Below are 23,241 nucleotides of genomic sequence, written 5' to 3'. Positions count from 1 at the left end.
ATCAAGATGTTATCTAAATAGACTGAGCAGAAGTTGTCCAGATATCCATATAATACTTAGTTGATATATTTTTGAAATGTGCTCAGAGCATTGGCCAAATCAAAAGGTGTAATAAGTCACTCAAATAGTCTATATCTGATTCTAAAAGCTGTCATCTACTCATTATCTTCTGTGATTTGAATCTTGTGAAAAGCTGCAATAATATTTAGTTTAGTGAATCATTTAGCTCATTCAATTCACTGTACAGTCTCACTGATTAATGATAGAGAATATTGATTCTTTCAGATAATTTTGTTAAGAACTCAATAGTTCACACAGAATCTTAGCTCACTTACAGACTTCTTCACAAATAGTATGAGAGCAGTCACAGAAGAGTTGCTCACTTTAATAAAACTCTTATCTATATAATCTGTAAGAGTCTTTTACAAAGCCAGTAGTTCTTCTCAAGACATATTATATAGTTATTCTCAAGGGGATTGTTCTGCACTATCATCAGTCTTTTTAATCAGTTCAATTTCATGATCTCTATCTGAGTCATGAAGTTAGAGTAGAGTATCAGCAGCTTTCTTATCAAATATATCTAAAAACTCATGATAATGTTCAGGCAGCTTTTCTATAGAGTCAATCTTTGATTTCACTTCTAGAGTTTTTTGAATGTCAGTCAAACTGACAGTGAAGATCTCAATGTTTCACTTCTCTCAAGTGCTCACAAGCCTAGAGAAGCTTATGACAGAGATGGAAATCACATCAGCTTTTGCATTTGAACTAAGCTCTACCTCTATGCCAATCTCTTCAAATCTCATAATTCTTTGATGAGGGATCATGGTCACTTTTTGCTGAGCCAGCCAGGGGTTGTCTAAATATATATCATGATCATGTAAATTATTCACCACATAGAGAAAGGCTTCTTCAGTTATATGATCATCTATATCAATTTAAATGCCAGTCACTATGCTTGTAGAGAGTCCCATAGAGTCTTCAAAGCCAGTCATTTTAACAGGAGGAATTTCAATGCACAAGAGCTTATGCTTGTTAATATAGAATTGAGAAATAAGATTATAGATATTACATTTACTGTCTATCATTGCTCTAGTTAAAAAGGCATTATCTACTAGAGCATCAACAGTGAAGGATTTGAATATTATCTTAGATTTAAATCTTCTCCATTGCTTCTTCATAAGCTTTTTATTTCACTTCTTTCAGTGTCTTTTGATTGAAGCTACTCTTTTCCCAAATCCTCACTCATATTCACATCATTATTGTCTAGTACTAGCTTGAAGATCACTTTAGCTATTGTGAGGGTGGCAGAGTATCTGAGAGATTTGAATAAGCAGCTCTTAATCATATGACCTCCAGCTTTGCATCTCAGATACAGGCCTTGCTCTCTTCATTGATTAACCTCTGTCTGATTTATCAATTTAGTGTGATGAGTGCTTGAGGTTACAGCACCAGGAGAGAGATTCATCAGATTATCAGCAGAAGCTTGAGACTGGTTTTATTGATCAAGGACAGCATGATAAAGTAGAGAGTGTGAATTAGATGTTGTATGATTCAAAGAAGATCTGCTCTTGCAATGTTTAGATCACTGCCTTAAAGTCTTAAGCTCAGAGACTTGATGATTAACTAATCTAAGCTCCTTACAGTAATTCTTGTAGGGAGATAATTCTCTTACACTCATCATGCCTTCCTTCAGCTCCATGCTTAGAGTGGATTTCAAATACTTCTTTTTAATGTGATCATCTCATCTGTGACCATTAGCTTCTAGCAGTAGCTGATTAAATTCAAGCAGAAAGTCAAAGAGAGCTCTTCTACTTTGTCATAGATTGTTAAGCTTTTGCATAGTCTTTTTCTGTCATACAGAATCACTAAAGAGCATATGTGTCTACTTCAGTAAGCTCTTTACTGTGAAGTTGACCTTGTTCTTATTATTCTCAACTCAGGGGTAAACTCAAACTGCTGCTATTTCTTCCAGTCTTGAGTACACATACCAAGCACATTTCTCATTATTATCTAAAGCTTTTCCATTGATCTTAAGTTTTGATTGAAGCTTTAGCTCTCACTAAGAGTAGTGCTTCAGATTAGAACTATCATACTTCTCACAGTTCAGTAGCTTGGTCTTTAGTCTTCTGACTGCAATGAGTGGTTACAGATTTGATTGAGAGAGAATTGATGTTGAGATGTTCAAAGCTTGTCATAGATTAGCTATTTCAGCTTGCTGAGCTGCTATTAAATTTCTGTTCTCACACTGAACCTGTTTCTGCTATTGGAGAAAGGTCATTCATTGTTGTTTAAAGCTGCTGAAAGTGTCCCTACTCATTACTTTGTATTGATTCATTTGTGTATTTATTGTACAAGTCTGTTACTTTATCTCATTCAGCTAAACATTTTCAATATTGCTTGTTTATTTATTAGTACAATTGCTAACCCAGTCTATTCATACATCAGTGCTATCATTGAACTTCATGATGCAGGATTTAAGACTTTCAATAGTCTATCATATGTCAGCACATTTGCTAAGCTTCATGATACAGAATTAAGACTTTCAGTAGTCTATCAATGAAAGGAGTGAAGCAATTTATAATATAGTGGGTTAAGCTCTAAGAACTAAAGACTAGTCTTTCTCTATAATAAGAATGAATTGCTTGAGAAAGGGAAGAAAAGAATGAGATAAGAACACAAGCTTAAGCAAGCTCGCGTAGCATGATCACATGCACATGTGCAAATGATAACTAGGCTGAGTCAGCCAGCCAGAGCGAATCTAGAGGTTCAGTCCTTTATATCTAGAGCTTTATATATAAAATTACTGAATAAAAATCAGAAGTTTATATTTATCATATATTCAAAGTAGTCAACTTTGCTATTTAATTCTATGAATACAGAGATATGATGATAATAGTTATTGAATATAATAATAAAAATAAGATATCAAAAATCTTTATAAAATGATATATTAATTTGAATTATATTTACATAAAAGTGATAATTATATTGATGAAGAATTCTCTATATAGTATATAATTTAAAAATTTTAAAATAAATTTCTTTTATGATAACTGTATTAAAGTTGATATAATATGAAAATTCTTACAGATCTCAATACTATAAGTACTAAGAGCAATAGAATATATTTATATTGATATTACTAATGATGGTAGAACATTCAATAAGATGATAAACTAATCTATTAAATCACATCAGAGGACAAAATACTATATACTTATAACAGATAATACTACTTATTATAAATAAATCTATTTTTTATATATAAAGAACTAAGTTATTAATTTTTATAAGTATTAAATTCAATTTATAAAGAATCTCAGTTTTATTCTATCTGTATATATTATAATAAATATCAATAATAATTTTTATTTAATAGAATATTAATAATAATAATCAGTCAGAGAATAATTTAATAATTTAGAACTTTTTAATTCTCTTATTAAAACAGTATATCAGAGTGTGATATTTATACAATTATAGCATATGCCAGAGTAGTTTTTATTGATAAAAATATTTTTAAAAAGTTTTAAATGAATATTTTAAAGATAGTAGTAGTAATTATAATTAATATATCTATATTTACTATTTTATATAATTTAAAATTTTAATTTATAGATATTATATACAAATTACAATCTATATACTATTTTTATATAATTTAATTCTCTATACTTCTAATCACCTCATTAGAGATTTTACACTTCTGTGAACTTGAATCATATATTTATACTCATCTTCATAAATTACAGAAGCCTGTGAATAAGTTATTCACTAGAGCAAAATTATATAAACTTAATAAGTTTTATAATAAGTCAATCTTTCAATTGTAAAGTTTTATAACAGATAAAATATTGATTATTAGCAATATGATTTTTCTCTCAAAAGAGTATATAAATAAAATGAATGATGAAGAACTAATATTTAATTCTGCAATAGAAGAACTCTTTAATTCTATAATTTATTTGATTGAGAATAATAAAGTTTTTGAAATTAAAGATATTAAATAAATCAGATCTAAAAAATTATTATTATATATATTTCTTCCTCTACCACAGAATCTTTACTAAAGATATTTAAAAATATTATATATAAATCTGAGAAGATAAAAAATTATTGAATAAAATTAATAAAATATAATATTATAGATCTTGAATAATAAAAAATTTGAACTCTGATCTTAAGATCTGATATTCTCATAAATAAATCAATGATATCAGACTATTGAATCTTTGATGAAAAATATCATTTGAACAATCTCAATATTAATCTAAATAGAATATTATGAAATCTTACTAAGTAGCTTGCAGTAATTGATTGAAGAAGAGATCTCATGAAAAAAATATACATTTTTATAATTAATGATACTATAAATTGAATGATATTCAAATCTCAATGAAGAAAGTATAAGGGGTTGAATCTCTAGATTTGCTCTGGCTGGCTGACTCAGCCTAGCCATTGTTTGCACGTGCGCACGTGATCATGCTACGTGAGCTTGCTTAAGCTTGAGTTCTCATCTCATTCTTTTCTTCCCTTTCTCAAGCAATTCATCCTTGTTATATAGGAGGACTAGCCTCTAGTTCTTAGAGCTTAACCCACTACATTATAAATTGCTTCACTCCTTTCATTGATAGACTACTGAAATTCTTAATTCTGTATCATGAAGTTCAGTAATAGCACTGGTATATGAATAGACTAGGTTAGCAATTGTGCTAACAAATGAATAAGCAACATTGAAAACATCTGACTGAATGAGATAAAGTGACAGACTTGTACAACAAATGGATCAACACAAAGCAATGAGCAGGGATGCCCTCAGCAGCTTCAAACAACAATGGATGATCTTTCTTCAACAGCAGAAACAGGTTCAGTGTGAGAACAGAAATTTAATAGCAGCTCAGCAAGCTGAAATAGTTAATCTACAACAAGCTTTGAACACTCTGACATCAACTCTCTCTCAATTGAACTCACAATCACTCATTGCAGTCAGAAGATCAAAGATCAAGCTATCAGACTATGAGAAGTATGATGATTCTAATCTGAAGCACTACTCTCAGTGAGAGCTAAAGCTTCAATTAAAACTTAAGATCAATGAAAAAGCTTTAGGTAATAATGAGAAATGTGCTTGATATGTGTACTTGAGACTGAAAGAAATGGCAGCAGCTCAAGTTTACCTCTGAATTGAGAATAATAAGAATAAGATCAACTTTACAGTAGAGAGCTTACTGAAGCAGACATGCATACTCTTTAGTGATTCTGCATAACAGGAAAAGGCTATGCAAAAGCTCAACAATCTATGACAGAGTAGAAGAGCTCTCTTTGACTTTCTGTCTGAATTTAATCAGCTACTGCTGGAAGCTGATGATCACAGATGAAATGATCATATTAAAAAGAGATATTTGAAATTCACTCTAAGCATGAAGCTGAGAGAAGGCATGATGAGTGTAAGAGAATCATCTCCCTACAAGAATTACTGCAAGGAGCTTAGATTAGTTGATCATCAACTCTCTGAGCTTAAGACTTTAAGGCAGTGATCTAAATGTCATGAGAACAGATTTTCTTCAGATTATACAACATCTAATTCACACTCTCTACTTTGTCATGCTGTCCTTGATTAATGAAATCAGTCTCAAGCTTCCACTGATGATCTGATGAATCTCTCTTCTGGTGCTGTGATTTCAAGTACTCACCACATCAAATTGATAAATCAGACAGAGGTTAATCAATAAAGAGAGCAAGGCCTGTGCCTGAGATGCAGAGCCAGAGGTCATATGATTAAGAGCTGCTCATTCAAATCTCTCAGATGCTCTGTCACCTCCATGATAGCTAAGATGATCTCTGAGCTGATACTGAATGATGATGATGTGAATATAAGTGAGAATTTGAGAAAAGAGTAGCTTTAATCAAAAGACACTGAAAGAAGTAAAATAAGAAGCTGATGAGAAAGCAATGAAGAAGATTTAAATCTAAGATGATATTCAAATTCTTCACTGTTGATGCTCTAGTAGATAATGTCTTTTTGACTAGAGCAATGATAGACAGTGAATGTAATGTCTATGATCTTATTTCTCAATTCTACATTAACAAGCATAAGCTTCTGTGCATTGAAATTCCCTCTGTTAAAATGACCAGCTTTGAAGACTTCATGAGACTCTCCATGAGCATAGTGACTGGCATTCAAATTGATATAGATGGTCATATAACTGAACAGGCCTTTCTCTATGTGATGAATAATTTACATGATCATGATATATATTTAGATAACCCCTGGCTGGCTCAGCAAAAAGTGACCATGATCCCTTATCAAAGAATTATGAGATTTGAAGAGATTGGCATAGAGGTAGAGCTTAGTTCAAATGTAAAAGCTGATGTGATTTCCATCTCTGTCATAAGCTTCTCTAGGCTTGTGAGCACTTGAGAGAAGTGAAACATTGAGATCTTCACTGTCAGTTTGACTGACATTCAAAAGACTTTAGAAGTGAAATCAAAGATTGACTCTAGAGAAAAGCTGTCTGAACATTATCATGAGTTTTTGAACATATTTGATAAAGAAGCTGCTGATGCTCTACCCCCACTTCATGACTCAGATAAAGATCATGAGATTGAACTGATTAAAAAGACTGATGATAGCACAGAACAACTCCTTTGAGACTTATTATATAATATATCTTGAGAGGAACTACTGGCTTTGCAAAAGACTCTTACAGATTATATAGATAAGAATTTTATTAGAGTGAGCAACTCCTCTGCAGCTGCTCTCATACTATTTATGAAGAAGTCTGAGAATGAGCTAAGATTCTGTGTGAACTATCAAGCTCTTAACAAAATCATCTGAAAGAATTGATATTCTCTATCATTAATTAGTGAGACTCTACAGTGAATTGAACAGACTAAATGATTCACTAAGCTGGACATTATTGCAGCTTTTCATAAGATTTGAATCATGAAAGATGATGAGTGAATGATAGCCTTTAGAACCAGATACAGACTATTTGAGTGACTGATTACACTCTTTGATTTGATCAATGCTTTGAGCACATTTCAAAAATATATCAACTGAGCATTACATAGATATCTGAACAACTTCTGCTCAGTTTATTTAGATGACATCTTGATATTTTTCTCAAGAAGCTTATGAGAGCATCACAAGCATGTACAAAAGATGCTTATGTGTCTATAGAAAGTAGGTCTGCAGGCAGACATCAGAAAAAGTGAGTTCAAGATGAACAGTACAAAATATCTTGAATTCATCATTGAAGTGAACAAGAGTATATAAATGAATCTGAAGAAGATTAAAGCTGTTTTGAAATGAGTGACACCTACTACTCTTAAAGATGTATGAGGATTTTTAGACTTTGTCAATTTCTATAAATAATTTATCAGAGATTTCTCAAAGATTGTAATCTCACTGATAATTCTTACATGCAAGAATATTTCTTTTTTGTGGATGAGCAAGGCTGAGGAAGCTTTTAAGTGTCTAAAATCAATGTTTATCTCTGCTTCAATTCTGCTTCAATTTGACTCTAACTGTGAGACTATATTGAAAATGAACTTCTCAGATTATGTCTCAGAAGAAGTGCTGCTACAATATGATGAGCAGAGTATTTTACACTCATGTGTCTTCTTCTCTCACAAGCATTCACCTGCAGAATGCAACTATGAGATTCATGATAAGAAGTTATTAGCAATAATTAAGTGTTTAAAGAAATGAGATACTGAGCTATGAAGTGTAAAGAAATTCAAAATTCTCACAGATCATAAAAATCTAAAATACTTCATGACTACACACAGACTAAATGAAAGACAGCTACATTGAATGAATATTCTCTATCAATTCAACTTCAGAATTAATTACTGATCAGAGAAGTTGAATACTGAATCAGATGCTCTATCACAAAGAGAGCAGAACATGTCACAGAGTGCTGATGATGAGAAAATCAAGCAGAGACAAGCTTAACTACTTAAGTTTAATGTACTAGCATCTGAAATGAAATCAATAGTGATCACTGTCAGTGTGAAATCTGAGATGTCTCTTCAAGCTCAGTGAAATGAGACTTACAAAAATGACAAGATTCTGCAGTGTCTAAAGCAAACTCTTCATGAGGAAAGATTCAGATTTTCTTCTAAATTTGATATTAAGATCTTCATTTCTGAGTGCTCTTTAAATGAGAATGAGGAGCTTCTCTTTCAAGATTGTAAGTGAGTGTCAGACTTTGAATCTCTTTAAATCAGATTAGTGCATAAGACTCATGACTCACCTCTTATCAGTCATCTCAGGTGAGAGCAAATGACAGAAGTTCTAATACATGAGTTCTACTGATCAGACTATATCACTGATGTGAGAAGAATAATCAGAAACTGTCATCTTTGCAGATCAAACATCACATGAAGAGATCAACATCAGAGACTGCTTAAGTCTTTTCTCATTTCTGAACACATGTGGCAGAAGCTTTCTATGAACTTTATTATGAACTTATTGAGCTCTAAAGAATACATGAACATCATGATTATAACAGACAGACTGATCAAGAGAGTTATATTAAAAGCAGTTAAGAAAACTGATGTGAAGATAGTGACTAGAGTGTTTCTTCACAACATTATTTCTTGACATGACATTTCTAAGGCAGTAGTGTTAAATTGAGAGTCAGCTTTCACAAGCATGTTTTGAACTTGAGTGTGTGAGAAATTAGACATTAAAAGACAACTCTTCATAGTCTATCACTCAGAGACTGATGAAGCTACAGAGTGAATGAATCAGACTTTGAAAATCTATCTACACAAGTATATTAGCTTTCAACAGAATGACTGATGTGAATGACTTTCTTTAGCAGAGCTGATCATTAATAATAGAGATGCTGTCTTAATAGACATGAGCTTATTCTTTTTAACATATCTTTTTCACATCTTCTTCATTGATATAGCTGATGCACCATCTGTTGAAATATTATATAATCTCATTGAGTTTGCAGATGATTACATGAGAAAGACTTATGAAGTGTTGAAGTGAGCTCAAGTAAAAATGATGAATGCTCAGCAATCTCAAGAGAAATATGTAAATAGATGAAGAGACTCAGCTTCAAGCTTTCAATCTGAAGATAAGATCTGATTGAGCTTAGAGAACATAAGAACTAATCATCTGTGCAAGAAGCTGAACATGAAATACAATCAATATACTGTGCTAGAAAAGATAGAATCTCATACTTATCAACTGAATGTCTCATCTGACATTCACAATGTCTTTAATGTAAAGCTTCTACATGCTGTGATGACAGATTCTTTGTCTAGTCAGAGGCAAACTGACTGGCAGTCACCTGCTATAGAGATTCCAGAAGGACCTGAGTTTAAGATTGAGAAAATTCAGAGTGAATGAATCTATCAGAGAAAAAAGCAATATCTCATTAAATGAGTAGATTGAACTGAGTCTATATGAAATGATGCAAGTCTTCTACAAGAAGTGAAGACCTTGAATGCTTAGGAGACCTCTCAGCAGGCAAAATTAGATGTAAAAAGAGCTTTAAATAGTTGTAAAGACCTGCAACAAAGAGGGAGAAGAGGGGTATTATAAGAGATTAAACCTCTAGATTCACTCTGACTGGCTGACTCAGCCTAACCATCATTTGCACATGCGCACATGATCATGCTATCTCTAGATTCGCTCTGGCTGGCTGACTCAGTCTAGTCATCATTTGCATGTGCGCATGTGATCATGCTATGTGAGCTTGCTTAAGCTTGAGTTCTCATCTCATTCTTTTCTTCCTTTTTTCAAGCAATTCATCCTTGTTATATAGAAGGACTAGCCTCTAGTTCTTAGAGCTTAACCCTTTACAGCAATATCTCATAGTCAAATTATATTCAAATATTACTTACATAGCATCTCTTCTAATGTAGAAGAATGCTGCTCTAACTCTTAAAATGTGAAAAGCTCTACTTTATATTATATAAAATTTAAAAGAAATGAATAATCTAAACATATTATATGAAGAATTTGATGATAAATGCACTCAGTTCTTAAATACTATATTCATACTTATTGAATATATAAATTCTGATTAAATTGAATTTTTGAATAATAATCAAAAATCTACATCAAGTTTTATTTTATTGCTGATGAGTATCTCAATTTCATGACAATTCTCTAAGTAATCTTGCATCTCTTTGAGCTCTAATAAAGCTGAATATATAACATTTAGCAGAGCTGTATATAAGACTATATGAATATATAATATGATGTTGAATATGAGATTTATTATAAAGAACCCTCTGCAGATTAAGACAGATAATAAGAACTTGATTGATCTTGCCACTGTGACAGCAATTATCACATGTAGCAAGCATATTGACACTGTTAGGCTCAGCGTCCGACCGAAGGCCGGTGCCCGGTTAGACTCGACGTCGGATTAAGCTCGGCGCCCGATTAGGCCTAACCCACATCACGTGACCATGCGACCATGCGGGTCGCTCGATTAGGCCTAACCCATATCACGTGACCACACGACCATGCAGGTGGTTATAATCCACGCAGGCCCCCAGCACCCCCTTTTCATCCCATCAAGCTTAGTATTTCGTTATATAGCAGTTAGCAACGCAGAGAGTCTTTCTTCTTATGCAGCTCGCATTCGCTCCCTAACAGACACTAGATTCCACTATTCCTGTACACAGTTGAATGAGAGGGTGATTTCAATTGACCATGTTCCTACAAAAGATATGATGACAGATGGACTTACAAAATCTCTGAGCACAGTGGCATTTAAGTGTTTTATCAGCTTACTAGATCTTTCACAAGGAAATTAGTTCATTCTAGCAAAATCTTGTATGTAGTGTGTTTTTGTTGACATCTAGAATAGGATAGCTAGATTTTGAATACGCAGGGGATATAATATCTCGCACGTTGGTGCGTGGGGGGTTGTTTGGCGTGTGTTGCCCGGGCTGCCGCCCCGCCGCACGTGATATAGCGTATATTAGATAGCTAGCTAGGCCTCCCAATATGAGAGATTCAACCATCCCACATTAACTAACTAGTTATATGTTTTCAATAACTAGTTGAATGATCATATCTCATATGCCTGTGATTCAGAGAGATATCCCCCTCTCTTTCATGGAACATTATTCATTGAACTAGAGATTCTTCTTCAATTGAGGTTAGCTTTTGATTGCCTTGTTGAGAATTCAGTTGTAGTCAGTAGGATAGGCTTGAAAGAGCAACATCATACACCTTGGCAGTTGTTCACATGCTTGAAAATTGCTTAGTTTCATAAGCTCTAATGGCTAAAGAAGTTTTCCTTCCTATTGAAAGCTTGATCTTTTAAGATGGTGGGCATATTGAATGATTTGGTGGATTCAGACGGTTGGAATGGAACGGTGTTCTCGTAGGTGATCGCTTACGTTAACTAGTAACTAGTTAGTTACCTACCATGAATTAATTAACTATCATATCAACAAAAAACATTTGGGAAACAGATGTGTAAAGCATGGCGTCTCAGCAGGATACCCTTAACAAGATACGCCAATTCGCTGAAAGCAATCGCAAACTCGAAGAAGAACGCGCCAATCATCCAATTGACCATCATGCATATAATCGCCAACTTGACCAAACCCTAAAGCAGCTTCAAGATCAAGTAAAACGCCAGGAATATGCCTTGCAAGAGGTTAGTTAAATTCAATGTCAATTGTCCTACACCTCTCCCATGTCCGCAATCCAATCCTGTCCCAAAAAAAAAATAAAATAATAAAAAATAAAATAATAAATAAATAAAAAAAAAATAAAAATAAAATAAAATAAAAAAAATAAAAAATATATCGTAAAGACTAACTAGAAACACAAAACCCGTCCAGCTCCATCTCTCCACTGCAACCACACTCCCCAGCCCAGGCCTTAGCCCACATGCACGTCTCGCCCAAACCCGCCGCGCAACAAAAGCCTACAACTCCCTCTCCCAAACAGACCCAGTCCTACCACCCCCAGATTCCCCCCTAAGCCCCCTGCTCGCCCTACGTGAAACATTCCGCCAGATCCTAGACCTCAAATCCAGCATATCCACTGTAGCTCACCACCTCAGCACGGACCGTGAACGACTAAAAGCTGAAGAAGCAGCCCTAAGCGACGCAAGACTAATTAGCACCGGTCTAGATGAGCGCATAAGGGACCTGCAAACCATGCGGGCAGGGGATCGGGAGAAGGCGAAGGCGCCCACGCAGCTAGCGAAGGAGGTCATGCAGCAACAGCGCAGGCGCAAGGTGGAGTTGGAGAAAAAGACGACTGCGCTGAGGGAGGCGTTAACGGGGTTTGTGGATGAGCATTTGGCCTCGATGTTGGCGGCGGAGGATTTGGGGGGGCCAGTTGTTGGGGATCAGATTGATGTGCCTGATTGGACGTTGGAGGCGGGTTATACGGCGCATGGGAAAGAGAAAAAGGCTACAGGTGCCGCAAGTGGTGGTGGGACTACAGGTGCGGGTGCGGGGAGGGAATCGAGACAGCAGCGCATTGATGAATTCGTCCGTCGCCGGTCGCGTGGACGTGGGGATGGAGTTGGAGATGGAAATGGCGATGACGACGACCAAGGGGGAAGAGTAAGTAATAAACGTGAGGCGGCCGGAGCGGAAATGCATTCACTTCTTGATTCGTTGCTAGAGGTGGCGGAGACTTCTTCTTATATTGAGCTGGAGCAGGAAACTGCCGCGTCTAGGTTCCTTGTCAAGGCCAAAATTGCCCAGTTTCATCCGCGTGATGCGCGCCGTTTGCGCTTGATTGATTTTGCGAGGGAATTGGTTGACTGATTTATAGAAGTGTTCTGTGTTTCTGCCTAATTTTTATAAAGAGTTCACAAAGGGATATCCACCCGAACTACATAAAATTATATCTGGCGAATTGTTCTTTTCTGTCCTGGCAATTAAAGAGTTCCAAACAACACACCACCCCAAACCTAGTTGATGGTATCATCCCTCAGCGCAAAAAGCTGCTTTACCAACTCGTCCGTATTCTCACGAATGGCGTTGTGATACATGACATTCGTGACGAATTGCTTGCAGTTCCTAATCTTTGTTGCGGTTTCTGTTGCCAATTCGAAATGTACATACATATCATCTACGAACGTTGCTGAATATACTGGAACCTCATTCTTTGCCAGTTGCTCTTCATCATACAAATCTGGCCATCCATCATAGGCTGCGATTATGTCTGAAGCTGGTTTGATCTTGCTAAGCTCGCTAGATGATTCAAACATGTGTGGGTATATCTGCGCGTACATTACGTACAGGGCAATTGTGTGTCAATTTTGGGTGTTATTTGTCCTAAAACGGAGAATATGTTCCACTCACCATTTCTCCCGTAAAATACACTGGGTCTCCAGCAAAATTGATTTGGAATTGAGGATACTTTGATATCAATTTGTCCGCGCACCAATTGGATGCCTCCCTATTGAAAACGTTAAATATACCGACAGATACAAATTTATCAGGTTAACAAGGAGCCACACACCCTTGGCAATATATAACTTCATGAAGGACTGAGTAGAGGATAGCATTGTCGAAGGTTGAAGCATTATCGAGTATTGAAATTGTCGGGGTCGTCAGAAAGTGGAAAGTTTCCAACTCGCTGTGAGTCCGCAAGATGATGTCTGTGCCAATTAATGATCTGAAAACAAGGGCACAATTGTAATACGTGGAAACATACCGTGGATGGAATCCAGGCCCCCTATTTTTCAAAGTTAGCCAAACAGATTTACCCTGAACTAAGATAAGAGATTATTGTCTGCCACGTACCTCGCATACCAAACGATATCCCCATCGAGAGAAATCGTGAGGCAGTTAGTATGCCATTCGGGAGCTGTATTGGGTTTTCATTCAGATACCGCAAAATATCATGAACCCTGCTGACATCCTCGGGAAACTTAGAGTAATATGCCACATTCCGTTCCAGAACCTTTTCTGTTGCGCTTCAGCTAAAGTAGCCATGTCAGCCAATATCTTTGGAAACATACCATATGTTCGTTTGAGTACAGACTCAGGACCTCTTCTGAGGGGAGGAAGCCCCCCAGTAGTGAAAACCTCTCGCAAGGCTTCAGGGCTACACAGCTAAAGTCAGCCTCCATACAATCATGCAGGAGCACGACAAAGGAGGAAGTCTGGTAATCGTAAACTTGAAGCTCACAATTTCGAAAGATACGTAATTGCGCAGAAACCACCAAAACTCTGCCCGAGGAGAGTCCATTTCTTCTTCTCCGGCGGGTAATCTGCAGTCAAATAACCACGGATAGCCTCGCAATCCCGTACGATGTTATCAGCACGGAATAGTTTAAGGTATTCGGCTTGCTGGATGGCATCTCCCACGAGACCAAGGGTGGCAGCAGTAATTGGAGTACTCAAACCCGTCCCTCGCTGGTCGAGCAATAGGATCTATATCCAAAGTAAGTGAAAATTGACCAATGAGAGTGATGAGAGGGGAGAGATGCTTTCGGTTAAATATAGTTATCAACTTCGGACATTGAACCAGACCAAATAAGAACAATAAGCATAATAATCAGAGCTCACTATTCAAATCACATACCTGATATCCCTTATCCAGCACAATCTGCACCCAGCCAAGGTCCTGGGGCGGAGAGCAACCCATTCCCGGCCCGCCTTGAAGATAAACAAGCCAAGGCAAGACCTTTGACTCTCGAGCTAGGTCAGTTCCTGGTTCTCTACGAGCTACGGTCCGCCCAAAGAGCCGGATGGTGGCTTCATCTGGCCGATTGTAATTCAGTGGGACATCCCAGAACCATTCTGTCACTCTCAATCTGCCTGTTGATTGTATTAGCAGGAGATTTAAATAACTAATTATCAGGTATTTATGGTTGCAAGAATCTACAAAATTGGTTTTGTATTTGACATAGCAACTGAAAGGAGGACAGCAACACACCTGGGACAAAATGCGGACTCGACCGGGCTAGTTTTGCGAGCCACATGATTGGGAATTTCGGGATATTTGATGCACAACAGGAGGAATCAACTGGCAATGCAAGAGTGTCTTTCATGTAATGAGTACCTCAGGAGGTTGTGGTAGAGATAATCTGAGGGGTGATTGTTAGTCACAATTTTTTAGGTTGCAGGGTCTGGACATGAAATAAAGGTAACTGAAAGTAAAGTTCACAGAAGCGATCACTATAAACTATCTATACAGATATCATAAAACTAGCTTAAATGCAACAGTTACATTGACAGATTGGCAAGCTGATTCATTGAAGAGTTTGCACGCTACGAGAATGACTATATATAGTGGAAAACAGGTCCTGTGAGAGAAGTATCCGACACCCCCACTCACCATAGTAGGAGTAGTCAATATTATATACAACAATAGGCCTACTGCCTAGTACAGGTACAGAATCAACTGGAAAAACAAAACTGAAAATAAATCAGTTAAAATGAAGGCATTGAAAGAGAAAAATCACTCATCCTCTCAACTCTACAATCTCTTTCCAGGGTGTGAACTTAGTGGCTCGGTGAGATGATAAGCTGAAGGCAAAACAGCCTGATCAGCAGTGTCTAGGTCATTATTGCATGGCTCAACAAAGTATGCTGGAATGATAATAACCTCTGCAAGGTTCACAGTTTGGAAGGAATTGTCATCATCTGTGACAGAAGACTTGACAGCAGGATTGTCAGCTGTCTTGCTCTCACTGTTGTCCTTATCCCTACTCTTTTTCTTGTTAAAATCCTTTATTTTATTGGTGTTATTCTTCCGTCAATCCTCAGGGGCTGTGTCCGGGTGGGCTAGCCAGCAGATTCCATGATGCTGAGCATTGCATCCTGAGCAGGTAGGTAGGGTCCCCAAGATCACAGCCATGGTAGGCACTGGGCTGGGTGTTGAAATAAGATTCTGAACAGGATAGGTTAGCAGCATTGACCTGAGTAGAAGGAGGCGCATTCTTTTTCTTATTCTTTGAAGGACCAACTTGAGATTGAATTTCTTTCGTGATTGGAATCACATCCAGTATTACAACTGTATATTTAGAGGTCTGAACCTCCTCAATCTTCTTCTGAACATAGTTCCGCCAAGCGGTGGGAAGGGCTGAGTAAAAGATATGAAATATCAAGTCCTCAGATGGAAAGGCTTCAAGTGCCTTCAAGTCATCAAGAGTCATATGTAATTTGTCAAAGAAAAGGTGTATATCTTCTGTCCTTGAGTTGGCAAGTGCCACAAAAGCAAGATAAGCTTCTCATTGAAGCTGTGTCTTTGGAATTGAATATTCCTCCTCAATTGCATGCCAAAGGGAGGAGGCAATGCGAACCTCATCAGTCTTTATAATGTGAGATTTGACAGAGGAACGAAGGGAGCTGGACAGAAAGGTGTAGGCTCATCAGTTCTTTGCTTCCTGGAAGAGTTTCCATTGAGAATTGTCAGATGGACTCTGAGTTTGCTCCTTCTCTATTAGGACCCAGCACTGGGCATCCACTATTCTAGACCTCATTGAGGGCTTCCAGGTCAAGTAGTTGGCTGTGCCAGTGAGCATGTTTGGTTTATTAATGCCATTTGTGTCCCCTTTGAATGGAGCAATTGCCTTGCCAACATCACTATCCGGGTCGTAAGCATGTTCAAATACAGTACCAATCTCGGCATTCCAGGCCCTAGTTGGCAGAGCCATGGGGGGATTGGCAGTAGTAGAGGTATTGTCAGCAGCAGTAGGGGCCGCAGCGGCGCGAAGGTGTTCTAGTTGAATCTCTAGTTCTAGAGTTCTTCGTTTCTCTTGTTCCCTAGCAAGCTCAGACTTGCTAAGTGCCAGGCGGATCATCAGATTATCATCAGCGGTTGAGGTTTCAAAGGATCCGGGGTGTGCCTAGGAGGTAGGGGATTTGGTCCGAAGTGACAGAGCTGACAGAGTCAATTCGCATTCGGGAGTGTGAACGCGTTTATAGGGGCGATCTCACTGTAATCTGCCATCTTGCCGTTGAATTCAAGGAATTGAGGGCAAGGATTTTTGGTTAAAAATTAGGTGACCAAGGGGTCAAGTCAACGTAATAAAGGCTTCTAGGAGGGCCTCTGTAATCTTAGAGGATTATCTCATCGAAATGTGTGTCTTTTTGGGGGGGTGGCTCGCAAGCCAAAATATCCTATAAAATTTCTTCTTCGCGTGTCGCCAAAGATTCAGGAACGCGTCGAGGACTCCGCCAAATAGGGAGCGTAAAGAATAAATAAGATGATTTATAGATAAAACGAAGGAAGCAGTCGCTGATTTTCGACGAGATAACTCCCGAATTGGCTGCGTTTTGAAAGCACAACAGGTCTCATAACCTGACAGAGTGGGAAGCTTGATTGATTGCAGAGTTTGCACGCTAGTTACAGACTTTAGCGAAACATCGCAATCATGAGCATTCAACCCCTACAAAATCCCCAAGAAGATGACTCTGCTCTTCAAATCTGGCAAACGGCCCTTTCTCCATGGACCTCATCCATTCTCCCCCAAGCTATCAATCTCTCCAGGGCCCGCGCATCACTTATAACCCCGCTCCCCGCCAACGGCCTGGGGTTTTCAGAGACAAAAAGACATATCTTGAACGATATAATCCCTGGCTTCAACGGCAGCAGTCTATGCCCTAACTACTACGGCTTCGTTACGGGAGGAGTAACCCCCGCCGCCCTGCTAGCGGACAATATAGTATCGGCCTATGACCAGAACGTCCAGGTGCATCTGCCAGACCACTCTATTGCAACAGAAGTGGAGCATCAAGCATTGAACCTTCTGCTTGATTTATTTGACCTGGATCATAAGAATTGGCCGCATAAAATTCTGACGACCGGTGCGACAACAAGTAACATTCTTGGTCTGGCGCTTGGGAGGGAATTTGTTCTTCGGGCCGCTGTGGAGAGGAAAGCTGGTGTAGATAAAGAGGTGAAGAGTGTGGGGGAGCATGGTGTGGCAGAAGTATTGCTTGCTGCTGGCCTAAAGGGAGTGCAGGTTCTAACTACATATCCACATTCGTCGCTGGGAAAAGCGGCGGGAATTTTGGGTATTGGTCGGGCGAATGTCAGGAGTGTCTGTGTTGCTGATCTCAGTGAGGGTGTGAGCCAGCGTCCGCTCATGTTTGATATCGACGCTTTGGAAAGGGAGCTGGCCAGAGGCGATATGGCAAGCATCGTTGCAGTGTCCTGTGGGGAAGTGAATACAGGACAGTTTGCTACGAAGGGTCTTGAAGAGTTCAAGAAGATACGACAGCTTTGTGACAAGTACGGTGCTTGGCTACATGTGGACGGGGCGTTTGGGATATTTGGTCGTATTCTGAAGGGTGAAAGCAAGTTTGATCATATTTTGGCAGGGTGTCAGGGACTTGAGCTGGCACATTCCATTACGGGAGATGCTCATAAGTTGCTTAATGTCCCTTACGACTGCGGATTTTTCTTCTCTCATCATGGTGGTCTGGCGGAGGATGTCTGTCGTAACCCTAGCGCTGCATATCTAAGTAGTGGGAATGGCGACGGCAACACTTCAATCTTAAACCCCATTAATAACGGCATCGAAAACTCCAGGCGTCTCAGAGCACTGCCCGTTTATGCCACATTAGTTGCTTATGGAAGAGATGGATATAGAGATATGTTGAAAAGGCAGATAAGACTGGCCAGGTTGGTTGTTGACTGGTTATTTGAGCACCCTGCGTACACTGTTCTTCCCATTACTCCGGCAAAGGAAGAGCTTTTGCACAATACGTTTATGATTGTTCTATTCAGGGCAAGAGATGAGGGCTTAAACGGGGTACTGGTGAACAAAATCAATGAAACTTCAGAAATGTATGTTTCCGGGACGATTTGGGAGGGAATACCTGCATGTCGAATTGCAATATCAAACTGGAGGGTGAATGAGAAGCGAGACTTTGAGGTAATAACTTCTGTGCTGAATGGAATTATTCGATAGTTCAGAAGGAGAAAGATGTTTGTATATTTTCTTGGATATATAGAGGATATCACAGCCTCAGATTCACAGCTATCTTCGACGACCTGCAGATGGGGCATCGTTTCTATCGGCAATACTAACAACCTCACCAATACCAGCCTCTTCTTGCTCATCCTCCAGTGCCGTAATTTCCTCTCTGCAATCCCACCACTTCTCTTCAGCTAGGGTGAACGCTTCTTTTCTCAGCTCTTTAACAGACATCTCTGACCCAGCCTGTTCCACTTTCATCTTTGACATCAACATATCCTGCCAATCTGTCGATGTCCTGGCGAAGAAATCCCTCAGAGACTCGAAAGGTCGGGGATGCGGCCTAGAATCCTGGACAGGAGTTTCTATTTCCTGCTCGATTTCTGTTTCCGTCTGCACGAGCTCCGTTACACTTGTTGTCGCAGTCGATGCAACCTCGACGAACTCCATATCTTCATCTTCATTGCCGCCTTCACCTTCCTCTGCTTCCTCATCCTCCTCATCCTCTTCATCACTCTCAATTTCCATCGCGTCATTCCAATGTTCGGGCTCGTTGTAGAACAATTCCTTCACTCCGTCAAGCTTTACTAAATCAATGGAGTACATATCATTAAAAGTAAATTCGTGATCTCCCCGCTCAAAAGTCCCGCTAAAGATAAACAGTGTATCATCTAGAACCGCAAGCTGGGAGTTGAACCGCCGATGCGGCATCTCGAAGCGAACTGGCAAGTCACGCTTCTCATCAATCTCTTCTTCCTCTTTTTGTAGTAAATCGATATCCATCGCCTCGGATTTTATCTTATTTGTGTTAACCTTGGCTTCAAGGAGGGCTAGGTTACGCATTAACTCCTCTTCATCGGCTTTGCCCCGGTTCCGTTTCAGAGCCTGCATAGCAGACTGCTGCTTCTTTCCAGGCCCTCGAGGGCGGCGAAGAGACATCTGGAAAAACCGGTTTCGATCTGTGTTCCATGCGTAGAGATCATCGAAGAATTCACTCTCAATGCCCTCTTCGCTCGTTTCGACATCGTGGACACCACCAAACATAATCCCTCGTCCCTTGTGGAACGCCATGGTTGCACCCGCCCGCGGTGGGTTTGCTGGATTAGCAGGTTTCTTCCGTCGCTCCCACCGAATTGTAGGAACTGAAGTTGCAGGAGCGTCGGGAGGAGGCGGGGTGATTCGCAAGAACCAGGTATCTTGGTGAACGACTGGCTTGAGAATCGTACGCTGTGCTCCACCTTTCTGTTGCTTGTTGACTGCAGTGTTCGTCTTTACTCGAGAATATCCTCCGTATAAAACAGCACCGGATTCGTGCGGAAGAAATGAAAACGACGATCTAGCGTCTGGCTTTTGCGACGCCGGGGGAAAAACCACATTGTGCCATAGATAATTTTGGCAGTCATATATCCATAAGTCCTGGAGGTACTTTGTCTGCTGGGATGTGTCCTGGAAGCCTCCAAAAAGTATTATGTAGTTCTGGGGGAACAGTTAGGATGTAGGAGGTATTGTAGATTTCATAGATACCCAAACAAGGCCGGATCATAGCTTCACAGTAGAAACTGTTACACTTAAGAGGCACCATAATGGAAGCATGGGTGGGCGAAATACCTTAAAGTATGTCATTCTATGTCCACTCCTCGCGGGTGGGCCTTTTCCTTTTGTCTCAATTCTGCTCCATTCTCTGGTTGACGGATCAAGGCACCAGAAATCATTATAATGATAAAAAGTCCCTTGTTTCGGCGAAGAAAATTCTCCTATATATCTATAATCAGTAACTAACTGTTAAAAAGTAATACTTAGAAGCACGCTTTCGAGTTTGCGCATTACCTCCAAACAAATAAATTCCTCCTGAATTTCCTCCACGGCACCAGGCATGTCCACTCCTAGGAAGAGGGCTATTCGGGCTAGTGACCTCTCGCCACTCATGCTTGTCAACTTGATACACGTAAAGATTGTTGTAGAAAGTAGCCAGAGTGCCATCAAAATGTTCACCCCCGAAGAGGAAGAGCTCATTTCGACCTGCTGGAGATGCAATTAGGGCGGAGGAAGACCGTGGGGTTGGTGGCCCACTGGGGACCTCAGTGACCTTCAAGAACTTGGCTTGCTCTTTTGCATATGCCGCCAACACGGCGTCCAGATCGATGTCTTCAGCATCACTGTCATCAGCCTGTCCCTTTGCTCTGATTTTCTTCTCTTTCTGAGCCGCTTTCTTAGACTGTTTTGCGGCCACACGAGCTTTCTGCTCTGCAGTCTTGGATTTTTTATCTTTCTTTGCCATTTTACAGGATATGGGAGAGAAGATACTCAAGTTAGAACCCTCTCCCCTCCCATGCGCGTACTTTGGTTGACACAAGGCCCACACCAAGTGAAGTTCAGCAATCTCAAGTTGAAATATGGGTGACAAATAACTTACTAGAAACGAAATCTTAATTACCTCTACGGAGTATAGTCTGTAAGATGGGGGTGTGGCCACTCAGAGCATCCCATTTTCGTCGCTGTTTTTAGCTCAATCCTGTCCACGTGACGTGAAACCTACGCCGCTTTTATTTCAGTAACACACCTCACATCTCTTGTCAGCAACCATACTCAAGAGACAGCGATAATCGCAATGTCGTATCTACAAGCTATCGATGCTCGGCCTTGTTGTAGGATGGTGATGCTCTACTCCTCACAATGTATAAATTTGATGTCTTCCGCTCCTTTGAAGCATTTCCTTTGTTCACTCTCAGTGATACTGTCTGTCTCTACTGTCTTCACACACAATTATTTACACTGCTTCTTTTCAGTCTCCTTGTGCTAGTTACTTTCTCTGCTTCCTCCTGTTATCTGAAAGACATGTTTTCTCAATAGACTTGCTTCTGAAAGCTCTCCAAACCCACCAAGTAGACCTGACATGCCTGGAAGAAGATAGTCAAGGAGCTCACTCCAGATGAATGCCATGCAAGAGACACTGTCAGATTGACTTAATTTCAGATCACAGGCAAGAAATATGCTGATGCTACAATTATTGCCATCAATCATGTTCAGTGTTTCTGGAACCAATGAGTCTCATGCATATCAGATTCATGGTGAAATCTGCTAACATCTCTTGTGAAGACACTGTTCATTTATAAGAGTTGACATATGTGATAGCGTAGAACGAGCGGGCTCCGTCCAGCCTCCTCGACAGCGTAAGGCCACGGGCCGAGGCGATCGGTAATCACAACTGCCTAGGCAATGGCATAGCAACCAACCCCACAATTACCCCGCATACGAATAACACGTAAACGTGGGAACCGCCTAGCAAACGGCGCTAAGGAAAAGGGCTATATAAACAGAGCCTTCCCCGAACCCATCTCTTAGGAATCATCTTAGTATTCGCTCAGATAAGCTTACCTAGCTGGCAATCTAACACCTGTTTCACATGCGCCTAGATTGAAGCCTTGACAACATACACTTTCATCTTTTCATATGTATGAATAAGAACTTTTGAGTTTATGCTGATTGAAAATTGAAAAATTTCAACATCATCAAACAGAGTATGATTTAAGTTGAATGGAAATTCCTTCAACTGCTTTTTAAAAGAGAGACAAATCAAAAGATGAATGAATTGATAAGTAAACTAATCAGTAAGATAGATTTTCAGCTCAAAACATCATTTTTTTTACTTTTAATTCTCAATATTAGTTTATTTTTAATTTTCTGATCAATAAGTATGATTTGAACCTATTGAATAATTATAAATCAATAGTAAATATAAAACTTTGTGATTATTCTTCATTACTGTTAATATTTGAATATAGTATCTGTTATTTATAAATAATATATTTTGCAGAATTTATTGTTTATATTATTTATTATATACATCTCAATACAACTCATAGCACTCATCAAAAATGATTATTTTTATAATTTCAATGAAGCTCTCTGCTATAAAAATATTATATTATATATGATTTCTAATTCAAATCAACTGAACTGATATATACTTGTGAGGAAAATATCTCTAATAATCATAAAATAAAAATAAAATAAGTCATAATTATAAACTTTATTTATCTAACATTTTATCTTTAAAAAATTTATTTAAATAGAATAATTTATATTTTTCATGAATAAGATAATAATCTCACAATTTGTTCTATCTTTTACTTTCTTGTTCTGACACTAACTGATAATATATTTAATATAAGAGATATCAACTTAATTAAAAATATATTTCAAATTCAAATTCTGATATTCTGTAACAATCTACATTTGAAATGAAAATCTCACATGCTCAATGTTAGAGAGTGAATGCAAGCTGCATAAGAAGGAAACTCTTTGTGTTGCTAACTGCTATGTGATAAAATTCTAAGATTGATGAGAAAAAAAA

General features: G+C 38.6%; 6 protein-coding genes across 6 annotated transcripts; 2 read left to right on the top strand and 4 right to left on the bottom strand.

Moving 5' to 3' along the window:
* Window positions 1-11,468: 11,468 nt before the first annotated feature.
* PAAG_01096 (hypothetical protein) lies at window positions 11,469-12,774 on the top strand (the record flags this gene model as incomplete). Its single annotated transcript, XM_002797191.1, has 2 exons — window positions 11,469-11,645; window positions 11,833-12,774. 2 exons carry the CDS (start codon window positions 11,469-11,471, stop codon window positions 12,772-12,774), a joined length of 1,119 nt encoding a protein of 372 aa, XP_002797237.1.
* A 146-nt stretch (window positions 12,775-12,920) lies between these two features.
* Window positions 12,921-14,942, bottom strand: PAAG_01095 (proline iminopeptidase; the record flags this gene model as incomplete). The annotated part of the gene is made up of 9 exons (XM_015844242.1): window positions 12,921-13,232; window positions 13,315-13,411; window positions 13,475-13,613; window positions 13,670-13,690; window positions 13,759-13,923; window positions 13,977-14,062; window positions 14,147-14,391; window positions 14,543-14,778; window positions 14,897-14,942. 9 exons carry the CDS (start codon window positions 14,940-14,942, stop codon window positions 12,921-12,923), a joined length of 1,347 nt encoding a protein of 448 aa, XP_015701023.1.
* Window positions 14,943-15,725: 783 nt separating this feature from the next.
* PAAG_11205 (hypothetical protein) lies at window positions 15,726-16,118 on the bottom strand (the record flags this gene model as incomplete). The annotated part of the gene is made up of 1 exon (XM_015846897.1): window positions 15,726-16,118. One exon carries the CDS (start codon window positions 16,116-16,118, stop codon window positions 15,726-15,728), a length of 393 nt encoding a protein of 130 aa, XP_015703504.1.
* A 216-nt stretch (window positions 16,119-16,334) lies between these two features.
* Window positions 16,335-16,766, bottom strand: PAAG_01094 (hypothetical protein; the record flags this gene model as incomplete). The annotated part of the gene is made up of 1 exon (XM_002797189.2): window positions 16,335-16,766. The coding sequence occupies one exon, from the start codon at window positions 16,764-16,766 to the stop codon at window positions 16,335-16,337; it is 432 nt and encodes a 143-aa protein (XP_002797235.2).
* Window positions 16,767-17,339: 573 nt separating this feature from the next.
* On the top strand, window positions 17,340-18,881 carry PAAG_01093 (hypothetical protein; the record flags this gene model as incomplete). The annotated part of the gene is made up of 1 exon (XM_002797188.2): window positions 17,340-18,881. One exon carries the CDS (start codon window positions 17,340-17,342, stop codon window positions 18,879-18,881), a length of 1,542 nt encoding a protein of 513 aa, XP_002797234.1.
* Window positions 18,882-18,950: 69 nt separating this feature from the next.
* Window positions 18,951-21,165, bottom strand: PAAG_01092 (hypothetical protein; the record flags this gene model as incomplete). Its single annotated transcript, XM_015844241.1, has 3 exons — window positions 18,951-20,363; window positions 20,496-20,649; window positions 20,684-21,165. 3 exons carry the CDS (start codon window positions 21,163-21,165, stop codon window positions 18,951-18,953), a joined length of 2,049 nt encoding a protein of 682 aa, XP_015701022.1.
* Window positions 21,166-23,241: the final 2,076 nt, after the last annotated feature.

The sequence above is a fragment of the Paracoccidioides lutzii genome (genome assembly GCF_000150705.2).
Source record: "Paracoccidioides lutzii Pb01 unplaced genomic scaffold supercont2.2, whole genome shotgun sequence".
Classification (NCBI taxonomy): Eukaryota; Fungi; Ascomycota; class Eurotiomycetes; order Onygenales; family Ajellomycetaceae; genus Paracoccidioides; species Paracoccidioides lutzii.
This window is presented reverse-complemented; position numbering and strand designations above follow the sequence as displayed.